The sequence below is a fragment of the Rhinatrema bivittatum genome, chromosome 1, assembly GCF_901001135.1.
Source record: "Rhinatrema bivittatum chromosome 1, aRhiBiv1.1, whole genome shotgun sequence".
Taxonomy (NCBI): Eukaryota; Metazoa; Chordata; class Amphibia; order Gymnophiona; family Rhinatrematidae; genus Rhinatrema; species Rhinatrema bivittatum.
In genome coordinates this window covers 270,083,297-270,100,709 of record NC_042615.1, presented here as the reverse complement: position 1 = coordinate 270,100,709, position 17,413 = coordinate 270,083,297, and the positions used below count along the sequence as shown (strand labels likewise).

The window sequence follows — 17,413 nt, the reverse complement described above, 5'->3', positions numbered from 1 at the left end:
AAGTGAATGTATGCCCTGAAAATAGAATCCATATTTCCCAACCAGTGTGCCATCAGACCTGATGAGGTGTGCCATGGAAAAGTCATTTCTGACTGAAAGTCCAGCTGTCAGCACCTTGGAACAACAAGACAAACCTGCAGTGGCTCCTATACGTACAAAAATGCCTTTCAGCCATGTCGAGTTACTAGGTGGGCCTCCTATAGTAGGATAAATAGCTGCTTACTATGATGCCAATCCCAGAGGTTCTCTCTCTCTCTCTGCCTCTCCCTCTCTCCCCCCCCCCTCCTCCTATCCCCAGCCTAAAAATGCCCAAAACATAATTTGTTAAAAAATTGCAGTTTGTGTTATGGGCATATTGCACAGCTTAATGCCAATGATAAAGGTGTAGTTATTTTTGGCCTTAAAACTGCTTCGGATATATTTTAAAAAGATTTTATTGTGAGTTTTTGCCTCTATGGCCAACTTCTTCTCAAATTTTCTCTTAGCCTGTCTTATCAATGTCTTACATTTAACTTGCCAATGCTTATGCTTTATTCTATTTTCTTCTGAAGGATCCTTCTTCCAATTTTTGAATGAAGATCTTTTGGCTAAAATAGCCTCTTTCACTTCACACGTTTTCCCTTCCTTCCACTTTTCTTAATGCATGGAATACATGTGATCTGTGCTTCTAGGATGGTATTTTTTAACAATGTCTATGCCTATTGCACACTTTTTACCTTTATAGCTGCACCTTTCAGTATTTTTCTAACTATTTTTCTTATTTTATCAAAGTTTCCCTTTTGAAAGTTTAACACTACAGTCATGGATTTACATACTCTCCCCCTTCTAGTCATTAATTCAAATTTGATCGTATTATGATCATTATTGCCAAGCGGCCCCACCAACGTTACCTCTCTCACCAAATCCTGTGCTGCACTGAGAATTAGATCTAAAATTGCTCCCTCTCTAGTCGGTTCCTGAACCAATTGCTCCATAAAACTGTCTTTTATTCCATCCAGGAACTTTATCTCTCTAGCATGCCCTCATGTTTCACTTACCCAGTCAATATTGGGGTAATTGAAATCTCCCATTATTATTGCACTACCAGTTTGGTTAGCTTCCCTTAATTTCTCTTAGCATTTCATTGTTTGTCTCACCATTTTCTCCGCTCTGGCATGCACAAGGCACAGCAGCCTCCATTTTCAGCCCACGAAGCCAACAGGACTCCTCCACAGGCTGCAGCTTCTGTTCTTTTCTTCTAGCCTTGCATGCTGGTGCTGCTCCTGCTCCTGCTCCTGGCTGTAGCAATTGAACCTTCTTCTTCCCACTCCCAAAGGCCCATGTGACTCAACTTCCTCTTCTGGGTCCTCACTGGAGGGAAGACCAAGTAGACACAATCATTGCAGGCCTTCCACTGCTGTGACATCCCCAAAACTGTGGCACTCTATGCAGCCACCTATTCCTTTTATTGGCCCTTCACTCTCTCACTCACAAACCCTCCATACAGTTTTGCTTCCTCTCTACTTCCCACCTCTCTAATACCATTTTCCCTTTCCTTCCCTTGCATTCACAACCCCTTCACTTCCCTCCCTTCTCATTCACCCCCTTTCTTTCCATATTCTCACTCACCTGCCTTCACTTCACTCTCCACTTACACTACTTCTTTTCCCATTTACCCCAGTCCCTTTTGTTTTCTCCCTCCTATCTCTTCTCTCTAACCCCCTTCCATCCCATCCATTCTAACTTACTCTCTTCTTTTCCCTTCCCCTCCATTCTCTTCCCTCTCATTCACTCACCCACCCCTCCCTCCTATCCATTGTTATTCACCCCTTCCAAATCCCCCTCTTCCATCCCCTCTCACTCACTTTCCCATTCTCTTCCTCTCCCCTTTTCTTCTCTTCTCTTGGTTCCTATTCACTGCCCCTCCCTTCCTCACAGATTTCATCAACCCTCTCCATGGGTCATCTTCTTCTGGCCCGCAGGGCCTGGGATGGCTGTGGGATCATCTTCCTGTCTGTGGGGCATGGGATTCTCTGCGGGCAGTTCATCATGCTGTGTTGGCCATGGGATCCTCTTCCTGCCTATGGACGTTACATCTTTCTGCACGAATCATGATGTCATCAGTTGGCGGTTCCACTACCTCTGAGGTCCTGTTTCTGCCTGCGGGGCCTGGAATCCCTGCTGGCATGATGTCTTCCTATGCCACCACCTCTGAGGTCATCTTCCTACCCATGGGGCCTGGGAATCCCTGCGGATAAGACATCTTCCTACGCCATTGCTGCCACTGACACTGAGATCCTGTTCCTGTCCTTGGGGCCTAGGAATCCCCGTGGACATGACATCTATATGCACTAACATGTGATGTCATCATTTACAGTGGCAACATTTAAGTCTTCTTTCTGCCCGTGGGGTGTGGAAACCCCACAGGTATGTTGTCATTCCATGCCACTGTCATAGATTTGAATGCAAGATGAGGCAACCACTGCAGGGGTGTTTTGGGGGGAATTTGCTGCCTAATGATAGAGACACCTCTCTCTTTTTATGTGTGTAAATATATATATATATATAGATAGATTAGATAGATATAGATATTTATTTAAGAAAGCCTTCCTAGACCCCAACTGAACCTTTAACTCACCATTAACCAACTTTCTGACCTTACCTTAACATGATAAACATCATCATGGTTATATTCAATTACTTAGTAAATACCACAAATTTGTAAATTAGTTCCTTCTGTTAATTTCCTATCGACTTTTCACTGCTCCCAGTTGTGTATTTCCCTGTTTTATTGTAACTGCAATATTTATTGAAACTGAAATGTTCTTCGTTACGCACCTGTTTTGTTATTGTTTATTCTTCGTACACCCCCTTTGTTAACTGTAAACCGGCATGATGTGAAACCTTTCGCGAATGCCGGTATAGAAAAACACAAAATAAATAAATAAATATTATATATATATATATTTTTTTTTTATCTTTTATTGCTTTACCTGTAGAATTTCTGTCATGGGTCATTGTTGACAGAAGATGATTCTTATCTAATGATGACTTAGGTTTTTCTCCAGTACTACTCAGCTTGTCTCATTAATCTCTTCAACTGACTTATCTCTGATATATAGCAAAGAATTAATCTTTTGTTACTGGCAATTCTGTTTATCAGAGGGGAGAGTGAGTTTAGGATATCAGAAAGTGCTTGATTCCAAGAATGAACCATATTTCTACAGTTATTTTCAAATAATGAATCAGCTTGTTTATGCCAGAGAACTTCACATTTTGAAGAACCTTGCTTCTCAGCTAATTTTAATTTTGATTATAGTAGAAAGCTGATAGCTGCTTAGGAGAGCATGGTTTGGAATGAGGGCTTCTAACTTTGTGGGGAGACTCATTAGAGATTGTGCATTGTGCCGGCGATCGTTTCTGCTTTCGTTTTCGTGTAGCCGCGGGAAAAGTTCGTATTCTCGCAGTTCGGTATTTTTTTTTTTATGGCGAATCGTTTCCGGGTTAGTGCGCACAAACGGGAGTTAGTGCGTGCTAGCTCCCATTAGTGCGCGCTAACATAAAACCTTTAGTGCGCGCTAACTCCCGTTAGTGCACACTAAACCGAAAAATTGATTTTTCCTGAAAATTCATGGAAAATGTGATTGTTTATTAGTTTTACTGATACATGACGAATTAGGAAATATTGTACGATATTTTAATTCATCAAAAAAACCAATGCACATCCCTACTCATTATTGCCCTCATTAGCTAATACTTTTCAAACTATTTCTTTGAGGGCAAAAAGCACTGCCTGTGCAGTCACCACAATCCCACCAGTCTAAGGTGCAGGAACATGGGAAGTCTTGCCTAACAAATCTGCTTCATTTTTTTGAAGGGGTTAATAAACATGTGGATAAAGGTGAACCGGTAGATGTAGTGTACTTGGATTTTCAGAAAGCATTTGACAAAGTCCCTCATGAGAGGCTTCTACGAAAACTAAAAAGTCATGGGATAGGAGTTGATGTCCTTTCGTGGATTACAAACTGGTTAAAAGACAGGAAACAGAGAGTAGGATTAAATGGTCAATTTTCTCAGTGGAAAAGGGTAAACAGTGGAGTGCCTCAGGGATCTGTACTTGGACCGGTGCTTTTCAATATATATATAAATGATCTGGAAAGGAATACGACAAGTGAGGTTATCAAATTTGTGGATGATACAAAATTATTCAGAGTAGTTAAATCACAAGCATACTGTGATACATTACAGGAGGACCTTGCAAGACTAGAAGATTGGGCATCCAAATGGCAGATGAAATTTAATGTGGACAAGTGCAAGGTGTTGCATATAGGGAAAAATAACCCTTGCTGTAGTTACACAATGTTAGATTCCATATTAGGAGCTACCACCCAGGAAAAAGATCTAGGCATCAGAGTGGATAATACTTTAAAATTGTCGGCTCAGTGTGCTACAGCAGTCAGAAAAGCAAATAGAATGTTAAGAATTATTAGAAAGGGAATGGTTAATAGAACGGAAAATGTCATAATGCCTCTGTATCGCTCCATGGTGAGACCGCACCTTGAATACTGTGTACAATTCTGGTTGCCACATTTCAAAAAAGATATAGTTGCGATGGAGAAGGTACAGAGAAGGGCAACCAAAATGATAAAGGGATGGAACAGCTCCCCTATGAGGAAAGGCTGAAGAGGTTAGGGCTGTTCAGCTTGGAGAAGAGACGGCTGAGGGGGGATATGATAGAGGTCTTTAAGATCATGAGAGGTCTTGAACGAGTAGATGTGACTCGGTTATTTACACTTTCGAATAATAGAAGGACTAGGGGGCATTCCATGAAGTTAGCAAGTAACACATTTAAGACTAATCATAGAAAATTATTTTTCACTCAACACACAATAAAGCTCTGGAATTTGTTGCCAGAGGATGTGGTTAGTGCAGTTAGTGTAGCTGGGTTCAAAAAAGTTTGGATAAGTTCTTGGAGGAGAAGTCCATTAATGGCTATTAATCAATTTTACTTAGGGAATAGCCACTACTATTAATTGCATCAGTAGCATGGGATCTTCTTAGTGTTTGGGTAATTACTAGGTTCTTGTGGCCTGGTTTTGGCCTCTGTTGGAAACAGGATGCTGGGCTTGATGGACCCTTGATCTGACCCAGCATGGCAATTTCTTAAGTTCTTATGTTCTTATGGGATAAACGCACCATTCAGCTGTTAACCTTAAAAAATAAATTGCAAAGATAAAACATAAATCATTAGTGTAGAATTTTTCTTTAAATGACTTAATGAGATGTTTCCTCTGCTGGGGACAGAAAATAACATATAATATAAAGATGCAAGAAGTTGTATGATTAGTTTATTTACATAGAAAATTCTAGGGCCTTTCTGACTCCACCTAGCTGATGGAAAAATTCTAGGATGTGAAATATTATAAGATAAATGTCCATAAAGAACTAGTAGTTCTGCAAATTAACAATATTATTTATGTATCACTTTCTGCTTCTACCCTTATCTATTGTGACAGATAATCTCTAATCAAGACTTTGTGAGAGAATAGTCATAGCTTCTACTGTTCTCTGACTGGACATCTCTGCTTTGCAACCAAAAATAATTGTAGCAAGTTATTACTTTACATACAGTAAGAAGCAGCTTATGCAAGGCACCACAAGATTTTAAAAGTATCAGCAGTGATTAAGATATGCTGTTTAGTTTCAGTGATAAAAATGTTAATAGTCTTCTTGACTTAGTAATCAACACATGCTATTAGCAGTTAAAAACAGCAGAAATGTTTAGGGTAAGATTTTCATTAATTAAGTCTTTCTCTTTCTTAATTTAGGTTATGTTCCCTTTGGGACACCAATAGTAAGTATCTTAATGACTTCACTACATGTATATTAGCATTGCATTATGAAAAGTGGAACTGTGTACTACATTCCAGTGTGTTTTTAATGTGAAGTCTGGTCTTGTAGTTAGAGAGGGTGATAGGACTTGGGTTTTAGCTGTGACACAACTACTGAGTCTGTGTAAATTGTTCATATCTAATTCCTCAGTTTACCCAGTTAGAATTGTGCAATAACATTGTTCACTTATTTAGACACTGTTGTACAGTTTCCATAATGAAATCAGTTGCTCTGGCATACACATTTTTGAGGTCTTATGGCTTCTAAGAAAGGTGTGAGTCCACGATCCAAAAAATAGAGCACCCCAGTTACTCCAGTTATTAAACATCCATATCAATAAGAAGGAGTACCAAACTTCAAAGAATACATTTCCAAAAACATTTTTCAAAAATAATTAAAAACCACTGAATGTGGGATCAGAGTTATCTCAGTGCCTAATCTCAATCTAAGAACCTTTTGCCATGCAATGGGCTTTAGATTGAATCTTGCATGGCACTACTACAATTATTTACCACCAAAAGGAATTTTTTTAATCTTTTGAAAAAACTTTATTATAAGAATAATTTTTAAAAATCAAAAACTTATCTGAAGAGCTTCTTTCAAATGTTAGGAAAATGGCCACCGTCAGCAATATTTAGATAACAAAACAATGTCTGCATCAGGAGGAATCTTATAAATATACTTTCTTTTTTCAGCAATAGTGTTTTAATTATTTTTTTAAAAGTGTTTTTGAAAAAGCTTGCTTTGATTTTGGTGCTTATTATGGTTTGTAAGAAAACTGCATATCTCACACATTCAAATTGATTTATGCAATATGCAGTGTCATTAACGATAACATGGACTAATCAAATTCATTTTGCTGATCAGTGCCTTGTTGCATTCTTTTTCAAAGTATGTTATGTCTTTCATAGGTACAAATGGGAAGTCAGTCTGATTACCTGGTAAAATGTGTCCAAAACATATACTAGCTATGGATATATATCTTTAGGTTTAGGGTTTCTTTTTGCATTTTTTTTTGTTCTTTTCTACTAATATTCTTTGCACTCAGTTATGTCTTTTAGGGAGTCATTTTCTATGCGGATCACACACGATAAGGGACGTTTCGCATGCGAAAAGACCCTTATCACGTGCGATACCAAGTTCGGGGTGGAGTCAGGGCGGCATCAGCCCCGGAAGAGGAGGAGTCAGGGCGGCACCGGGGCCGACGCTGCGAAGACTTCGTCGATAGCAAAAGGTACGCACCTTTATCGCTGCCAGTTTCACGCCGAATAACTATACCTTTTATGGTGTAGTTATTCGGTGCGACCCCGGTAGCGATCGCATCGCGGAGGTGCAATCGCTGCCGGCTGGCGCAGGACCGCCCCCCACTTCGCCCCCCGCTCCCCGTTACCGCGGGATCGGAATTCAAAGAGCCCGGCGGTATTAGTAAATCCAGCTCTTAGTGACATAATTACTAACCTTGCTTATGTGAAAGCAGAGACTATTGTATTCTGAGCAGGACAGCGGCATTGGATCCTTTTGAATGTCTCTGTCCACTAGCTTATTTTCTAGCTTTACTTAATAACTAAACCAGTCAGCCCATGAGACTGCTGCATCATCTGCAGCTCTTGGTGAACATGGCAGCTAGACTCTTAACAGGGTCTGAATTTAGAGATCATATTATACTGGTTCTAAATGAGCATCACCGGTTACCAGATTGTTCAGGATCGAATTCAAGGTCCTTTCCATTGTTTATAAATGCATCTATCCTGGTGCATTATTTACCCCTGCGATCACTATGATCCTCACAACAAAGGCTGTTATGGATCTACTACCATTTGTGATTGAGCATGAATTCGCTCATCACTCTACTTTTGTGTATTCTCCCCCTCGAATGTGGAATGCTCTTCCTCTAGATATTTGCTCATAGCTTCATTTCCTAGCCTTTAGGAAAATGTTAAAGCCCTGAATAATCATTCAGGCCTTTCCTGGCTAAATAATTGGGTTTTTTTTTAGTATACTGGATACAGTTGCTGCTTTAAAATTTTTCATTGCACTGTATTTGTATTATTGCATTATTATTATGTTGGGTTTTTTTTTTTTTGCACTATGAGAGTCATTTTCAAACAGCCCACATAGCGGTAAAGTGTGCTGCGATTCATCTTATTCTTAAAAAAGAAAACCTTGACCCTTTAGTTGTTAACCACTATTGACCTGTTTCTAATCTTCCCTTCATTAGCAAATTGATCAAGAAAATAATGGCTATGCATCTCCAGTTTTCTAGAGAAAACAAATGCTTATCATACTTGGCAGTCTGGCTTTAGATGTAATAATAGCAGTGAAACAGAATTTAATGTCTTAATGAACTGGGTTAGAGCCAAGGCCGAAGGCAGAAAAAAATGCATTAATATTTTTTATCGACATGAGTGTGGCTTCGACACTGTTGCTCATCAGATCTTATTGTTTCATTTGCAAGAACTGGGTGTTGAAGTACAGCATTATCTTGATTCCAGTCTTTCCTTTCAAGTTAAGTGGGGTTCACAGTGGTCTAAACCAGTGATTCCCAACCTTTTTTGTTTCGTGGCACACCTTGAACAGAGATCACTTCATTGTGGCATACCATCCACTTTTCCATCATCACTTTCTCTTCTCTTTTCTCTCTCCCCTTATCCCTTGGCATCATCATCTTCTCCTTCCCTCTTCCCCCAGCATCATAATCATGCCTCTCCCCTGGCATCATCATCTTCTCTTCCCTCTCCCCCACCACCCTGGCATTATCATCATCACCTTCCCTCTCCCGTCATATCTTCTCCCTCTCTCGTATTATCATCACCTTCCCTCTTCCTCACTCCTTGGCATCAACTTCACCTTCTCTTTCTACCTCCTCACCCCTGGCATCATCATCATTACCTTCCCATTCCTTCTATCCCTCTCCCTCACTCCCTGGCATCATCGCCTTCCCTCTCCCTCTCCTTCTCCCACCCCCTATCATCATCACCTTCTCTCTCCTACCACCTCTTCCTCCACTCTTGCATCATCATCACCTTCCCTCTCCTTCCACCATTCTACTACACCCATTGGCATCATCACCTTCTCTCTCCACCTCCTCACCCCTGACATCATCACCACCACTACTTTCCCTTTCCTTCTACCCCTCTCCCCCACCCCCTAGTATCATCATCATCTTCTATCTCCCTCATCCTCACTTCTGGTATCATCATAATCACCTTCCCTCTCCATCCATCCCTCTTCCCCATCCCCTGGCATCATGCTGTCAATGTATAGTTAAACCATCACGTAACCACTATTCTTAATTCACTTTATATGAAAGCTCTTACGTTTTTCTGCAAAAATAAGAATCCCATATCTTATTTATCCTAACAGTTCAATGTAAACCAATGTGATATTTCGATCGCATGTCGGTATATAAAAAAACAAATAAATAAAAAATAAAATCATAATTACCTTCCCTCTCCTCCCAAGCATCATCGCCACCTCTTTTCCACTTACATCATCCCCTTACATCATCATCACCTTCCCTATTCCTCTTCTCCTCACCCCAGTATCATCTCCTTCTCTCTGCCTCTTCCTTCTGCCTCACCCCTTGGCATCATCATCCTCCTTCCCTCTCCCTCTATCCCTCTCCCCCAGCCCCAGGCATCATCATCATCATCATCATCACCTTCCACCACCTCTTCCCCATGCCTTGGCATCCTCATCACCTTCCCTCTGTCTCTTCTCCTCACCCTCGGCATCATCTCCTTCTCTCTGTCTCATTCTTACCCCTCACTCCTTGACATCATCATGACCTTCCCTCTCCCTCTATCCCTCTCCCCCATCCCCAGGTATCATCATCACCTTCCACCACCTTTTCCCCATCCCTTGGCATCATCATCACCTTCCCTCTCCCTCTTCTTCTCCTCACGCCCGGCATCATCTCCTTCCTTCTGCCTCACCCCTTTCCCTCATCCCAGGCATCATAATCACCTTCCACCACATTTTCCCCATCTCTTCACTTCATCATCTTCCCTCTCCCTTCACCCCATTATCATCACCTTCCCTCTGCCCTTGACATCATCTCCTTCCCTCTGCCTTCACCCCTCTCCCTCACCCCTTGGCATTATCATCACCTTCCCTCTGCCCCAACCCTCTCCCTCCATCCCCTTGCATCATCTCCTTCCCTCTTCCTTCACCCCTCTCCCTCATCCCTTGCATAATCAATTTCCCTTTCTCTCTATCCCCTGGCATCATTGCTTTCTCTTTCCTCTCCCTCCACTCCCCATGCCAGTCACCTTCTATTCCCTTTCCCTTCAACCCTGGCATAACTTTCCCTCTCCCTCTCTTTCTGGTATCATTATCATCATCATCTTCCCTCTCCCTCACCCCCTGGCATCATCACCTTCTCTCTCTTTCCACTCCTCACCCCCTGATATCATCATCAATCTTCCATTTCCCCCACCCTGGCATCACCTTCCCTCAACCATCACCTTCCCTTTACTTCCACATTTCCTCCCCACCCCTTGAATCATCATCATCTTTCCTCTCCCTACACTCATCTCCCAACCCCTGGCATCATCAACTTTCTGTGCCCCGTCTCCTGGCATCATCACCTTCCTTCCCTCTCTGCCAACACACTTTGGCACTTTCATCTGTCCCTTTTCCAACTCCACCCGCAATCTGTGAACAGCAAAAGTCTGGGAGCAGGCTTACCAAGTGCTCTTTCCTTTGCCAGCCTCTCTCTGCAATCTGAACTGCATGTGGCTGGCAGGTCTCACAAGCCTACAGAGTCCTGTGAAGTTTCTGTTGCAGAGGAGAACCAGCAGAGGGGAAACAGGAACAGCTGCCAATAAGTGCTGATCTCTAACGACCCTGCTGATAGGAGGACATTCTGCAGGCCAGGAGGGAAACAGGAATGAGACTGCAGCTGTGGCACACCTGCACTCCAGCCATAGAACACTAATGTGCTGTAGCACACCGGTTTGGAATGCTGGTCTAAACCAAGGCCTTTATGATGTGGAGTTCCATAGGGATCCGTACTTGCTATTCAGTCTGTACTCATCAGTGTTATTATCCATCTGGAGACCAATGACCTTGCTAGAAACAATGCCCATAAAGTTCAGAAAGATTTCCAAAACCTAGGGAAAAAGATTAGATACATGGCAAAGACTATTGCCTTTTAAGAAGTATTACCTGTTCATGGAAAGGAAAAGGAAAGTTCATGTCATATAGATAACTTCAATGCCTGGCTCAAAATCTGGTGTAAAGAATGTGGATTTGGAGGCTGGGGCCATATATGGAGCAATAAAAGATTATAAGGTAATGATGGCCTACATTTGTCAATGGACCAACAAAGCAGGAGGGTAGGCTATCTAAGAAAGCCATTGAGGCAAAAATATGGATTAGACGCCGAAAGATAGTCCAAGTATGACCTTTATTTGATTGGAGAGACAAACTTTGTAAATGTGCCCGACTCAGGCCGAGTTTCGCCCCACATGGGGCTGCCTCAGGGGCTAAAAACAACAAATAAACAAAATGAACAGTACAGGACATACGAACGAATATCAAATAAAATAAAAATTTTGTTTCTAAAAAGGTAACACTTAGAAACAGAATGTCATCAATGACACTAATACTAAAATCGAAGCGGTAAAACATAGTGAATTAGGGGACAAAAGATACAGTGACATATCATGACTTTACCTGTGTGTAGATGATATCAATATGTTTGAGTGAGCACTCTTAAAATATGTGCACAAATTTTCAGGTAGTCTGGTGGTCTGCAAATGATGCATAGAATTAGAATAAAAAAAATAAAATTTATTTATTTATTTATTGATTAAAATTTATTTATTGATTAAAGTTTATTGATTAAAATGATTAAACGCAAGCCTATTTAAAATATCATTGACTGATAAAAATAAATAAAAATAATAATGATTAAACGCAAGCCTATTTAAAATATCATTGACTGATAAAAATAAATAAAAATAATAATGAGCATAAAAGTAAAGAATAAAATAAAAACATGGGTTGCTAAAAAAAAAAAAAGGGATACAAACATAGTTAAAAATGTGAACAATAGTACTACAGGGCTCTACAACTGAAATACTAGAACTTATTCAAAATATAAATGTTAAAAACAGGTAAAAAAAATCAACCAAATGTCATATTATAAAAGGCTTTGTAGCCACAAAAAATCTAATTAAAACAGAACTGCACTAAAAGGGATCAAGGTAGTCCCGCTCTCGTTTATGCATGGGTGCTAGTGGCGCCGAAAATTTCTATATTAAGTTAAGCAGACCGCGGGCCACCCACAAAATGACATCAGATGCTGGCAAGTATTTAAAGCCGGCGTCTTCTTCCTCTAATCGCCTTGCAACGAGGTTCCTCTACTTGAGTGGCTAGTTGCGTTCCTGCGGATCCTGTGCTGGTTCCAGTCCTTGCTGAACCTGTTCCTGTTCCTGGTGTTCCTGCTCCTGGTGTTCCTGCTCCAGCTCCTAGTGTTCCTGCTCCTACTCCCGGTATCCTGATCCTGTTCCGGCTTTTCCTGCTTCCAGCTTCCGCTGTTCCTGATGACCCTTGTTTGGTTTCTCTGGCTTGTGACCCCGGCTTGCTTCTGGATTCCGTTCTTGCCACCTGCCTACTTCTTCACCGCAGAGTGCTCTCCTCTTCTACCATCTCACTCCGCTAGGCCGGCCTAAGGGTCCACTGCTACGTCCGCAACAGTTTGCAAGGCCATGGACCCGGCGGACCTGTCAGGCCTCCAGGCCATTCCTGGTATGGCCCAATGTTTACAGCAACAGCAACATTGCCTGGACGTACTTGCGGCTACCATGGAACGATTGGCCAATCGTTTGGACGCAGTGCCCCTGGAAGCTCCTCAGGTTCCGTTACCCATGCCGGTGGTAAGCGTCAATACACCTACTCAGCTGTCTGCACTTTCTCGCTATTCCGGGGAGGCCAAGGCCTGCTGTGGTTTCCTGAACCAATGTTACATCAGGTTCTCGTTATTGCCTAATCAGTTCCCAACCGATTCCGTGAACTTGGCCTACACCCTGTCCTTGCTTGATGGGAAGGCGTTATCTTGGGCCTCTCCCATGTGGGAGCGGAACGATCTTCTGCTAAACAGTTTGCCACAGTTCGTGACCAGCTTTAAGCAGGCCTTTGATGAACCTGCATGACTAGCTACCGCCACTTCAGAGCTGCTACAATTGAGAAAGGGGTCTCGCTCCTTACGGACTATGCTATCAAATTCCGTACACTCGCTCTTGAGGTTAGGTGGCGAGAGGACAGCCTTCGAGGCTTCTTCCTGGAAGGGCTAGCGGCACAAATCAAGGATGAGCTAGCAGCCCGTGATATTCCAGATGACCTCAATGAATTAATTGACTTGGCTGGAAGAATTGATCGTCGCTTGCAACAGCGGGCTAAGGAGAACCACCCATTTCGACACGCTGTGCCTCTTGCACCCGCATTCTCTAGACCCATGACTCCGGCACCCAGTCAAGGACCGGCACATTCAGAAGCGTCCTTTGAAGAGCCCATGCAGTTGGGGCGTACTCCATTGTCGGCAGAGGAGCAACGACGCTGTCGTACTTTGGGTCTCTGTCTCTGCTGCGGGGTGAAGGGTCACTTCCTGGCCCAGTGTAAGGAGCGTCTGGAAAACACCAGAGCCTAGGAGGTTCCGAGGAGCTACTCCTAGGTTGTGTTACTTCTGCTCCTCAATGTACAGTACCTATCACGCTGGAATATCCTGACGGAGCCTTTGAGACCCTCGCCTTCATTGACTCCGGAGCAGGCAGGAATTTTATTTTGAGTGACCTCGTACAACAGTTATGAATCCCCGTTCTTCCACATAAGACTCCACTACGAATTACCTCCATCTGAGGAATACTCCTTCCAGGGAGTATCTCCGCCTCTACTGTGCCTCTCACCCTCCACACCGGGATTCTGCATTCTGAAAGGATTTCCTTCTTGATTCTAGAGAAAGCCGTCCACCCAGTGGTACTTGGACTACCATGGTTACAGCAACATTCTCCAGTTATTCATTGGGACACTCTGCAGATCGCGGAGTGGAGCCCCTTTTGCTTCAGTAACTGCCTCAACATTCCTTGTGCACCCAGCATTCGTCTTCTGCACGCTTTCATTGTGCCCCCGGCGGTCTATGCAGACTTTGCAGACGTCTTTTCTAAAAGGAGGGCGGAGATCCTCCCACAACATCGCCCCTTCGATTGCGCTTTAGAACTGGTACCAGGAGCCACGCCACCTCACGGGAGGGTATATCCTTTATCTCTGCCCGGTCCCGAGCTATGTCAGAGTACATAGCTGAAAACCTTGCTAAAGGATTCATTCGACCCTCGAAGTCACCGGCAGGGGCAGGCTTTTTCTTTGTAGGGAAAAAGGATGGCTCCCTAAGACCCTGCATCGACTATAGAGGCCTTAACACCATTACCAAATGTGATCGCTATCCCTTCCATTGATCCCTGAACTCCTAGACAGGTTACAGGGGGCCAAGATATTCACCAAACTAGATGTGCGGGGTGCCTACAACTTGGTTCGGATTCATCCTGGTGATGAGAGGAAGACTGCCTTTAACACCAGGGACGGGCACTATGAGTACCTCGTTATGCCATTTGGTTTGTGCAATGCCCCAGCAGTCTTCCAACACTTAATGAACGAAGTACTTCGTGATCTCCTTCACTCTTCAGTTATTGTGTACATGGATGATGTGCTAATCTATTCTCGGGACTTGGATTCACATTGACAACACGTAAGGCAAGTTCTTCAGATCCTCAGAGACAATCATTTGTATGCCAAGTTAGAGAAATGTATGTTCGAGGAGGAGTCTCTTCCTTTTCTGGGGTACATAGTTTCTGCAACAAGGTTCCAGATGGATCCCGGGAAAGTAGCAGCTATTAAGGACTGGCCGCGTCCAAGAGGGTTGAAGGCTTTGCAGCGTTTTTTGGGTTTTGCAAACTTCTATAGACACTTCATTCCACACTACTCTTCCAAAGTGGCACCCCTCACCGCTCTTACTAGAAAGGGAGCTGACGCTGTGGAATGGCCGGAGATGGCCTGCCAGGCTTTCGAAAACCTCAAGGAGGACTTTGTGCAAGACATTTGCCTACGTCATCCAGACCCTCTTCACCCGTTCATAGTGGAGGTGGATGCATCCAACATTGCTGTGGGAGCTGTGCTAAGCCAGAGCACTACTTCAGGGAAACTACTACCGTGCTCATACTTCTCTAAAAAGTGCTCTCCATCTGAATGTAATTACAGCATAGGGGATAAAGAACTTTTAGCGATCAAGTTAGCATTTGAAGAGTGGAGACAATGGTTGGAGGGGCTGCACATCCCATTACAGTCTTCACGGACCATAAGAACTTGGAGTTCCTCTGCCAAGCGCAATGCTTAAACCCCAGGCAAGCTCGCTGGTCATTGTTTTTCAACCGGTTCAACTTCGTGCTCAGCTACAAACCTGCATTCAAGAATGTGCGAGCGGATGCTTTATCCCGTACTACAGAGCAGGAGGAGGAGGGGGAGCATCCCCAGTATATCCTAGACCCTGCAAGGGTAATCTTGTCCAGTACTTCGGTAATCCCTATCGGAAGAACAGTGGTGCCACGACATGCACGAAGGAGAGCTCTAGTTTGGGCTCACGAATCCTTTACGGGTGGCCATGCTGGCCGCGAAAGAACACCTGACTTGCTCAACCATTTTTACTGGTGGCCCACTATAAGACAGGACGTCCGCGCCTATGTTAGCTCATGTCCCATATGCACAAGACAAAAACCGCGAGTGGGTAGGCCGTGGGGGTTGCTACAACCATTACCCATACCTACTGAGCCCTGGACACACATCGCCACAGATTTTGTGATGGATCTGCCTGCTTCTGAAGGAAACACTGTCATCTGGGTAACTGTGGATCGCTTCTCCAAGATGGCTCATTTTGTCCCACTTCCCAAGCTGCCATCTGTATCAGAACTCGCTCAGCTCTTTGCACTACATATCTTCCGTATCCATGGTCTCCCACAAGATATAGTGTCTGATCGGGGGCCCCAGTTTATGGCCCACTACTGGAGAGCGTTGTGTAAACAATTTGATGTGCAGCTTAGTTTGTCTTCAGCCTTCCATCCACAAAGTAATGGACAGACAGAGCGCACTAATCGCTCTTTAAAGACTTTTCTCCGAACATTTGCCAATGAAAGGCAGAACAACTGGATGAGTCTACTACCTCTGGCTGAGTTCTCTTACAACAATCACACCCATTCGGTGACGGGTAAATCCTCGTTCCTAACAGTGTTTGGTAAACAACTCAAACCACCACTGCCTCTGCTAATGCCCAGTATCTCGCCAGCGGTTCAACTGTCAACAACTGCACAATCTCTGGCTCTCCATCTAGGACAAGCTCACTAAAGCAGCAAGTACTGCCAAGAAATGGGCGGACCTGCACCGGTCTTCCTCCATGATGACCGGGTTTGGCTCAGCACCAAAAACATACATCTTCGAGTCCCATTCCGAAGATTGGCTCCACGGTTTTGTGGACCATTCCGTGTGGCGGAGAGAGTGGGATTGGTATCCTATTGGTTACGCCTTCCTTCTTCCATGTGCATTCATAATGTGTTCCACATCTCTCTGTTAAAACCTCTCGTTCTCTCAAGATATCACCCTAAGGTTCCAGAGCCTGCGGACATGTCCGTGCACTCCGATCCCATCTATCAAGTTCGTGAAGTTCTCGATGTCCATTTTCACCAGCGACGATGGGAGTACCTGCTGGCCTGGGAGGGCTGTGGTCCTGAGGACAACACCTGGGAACCTGCTCGTCACATCTTGGACAAATCCCTGCTTCATCAATTCCATCTCAGTTATCCCGGTAAACCTGGTCCTTCCAAGAGTGGGCACAAGAGGGGGGGTACTGTTGCGGCCCCGGTCGCAAGGCTTGCGACCGGGTCCTTACCTCCGGCTCCGTGGCGGCAATGTCGGGGCTCTCAAGGGCGTCTATGTCTGCCCTGGCCTCCCGGGCGGTTGGCTGCGGGGCGCACAGCTCGTTGGGCCTGCTCAGGCCTTCTCCACGAGGGAGATGCCACCGAGCCCTGGAACCTGGCTCCTCCCCCTCTGGGCATGCACGCCCGCGAGGAGGCCCGATTTAAAGGGCTTTTCCCGCCAGACCGCGGGCTGCCCACAAAATGACGTCAGATGCCGGCAAGTATTTAAAGCCGGCGTCTACTTCCTCTAATCGCCTTGCAACGAGGTTCCTCTGCTTGAGTGGCTAGTTGCGTTCCTGCGGATCCTGTGCTGGTTCCAGTCCTTGCTGAACCTGTTCCTGTTCCTGGTGTTCCTGCTCCTGGTGTTCCTGCTCCAGCTCCTAGTGTTCCTGCTCCTGCTCCCAGTATCTTGATCCTGTTCCGGCTTTTCCTGCTTCCAGCTTCCGCTGTTCCTGACAACCCTTGTTTGGTTTCTCTGGCTTGTGACCCCGGCTTGCTTCTGGATTCCGTTCTTGCCACCTGCCTCGACCTTGGACAGTTTCATCATCATCATCCGCACCTTCGATCTCCTAAGTCCCAGC

At 44.2% G+C, this 17,413-nt stretch overlaps 1 protein-coding gene across 1 annotated transcript in view; it reads left to right on the top strand.

Moving 5' to 3' along the window:
* Positions 1-17,413, top strand: part of SFXN5 (sideroflexin 5) — a 932,409-nt gene that overhangs the window by 299,527 nt on the left and 615,469 nt on the right. The window contains exon 6 of the mRNA XM_029594581.1: positions 5,808-5,833. Coding sequence (XP_029450441.1) covers positions 5,808-5,833 — 26 coding nt within the window. The remainder of the gene's footprint in view (positions 1-5,807; positions 5,834-17,413) is intronic.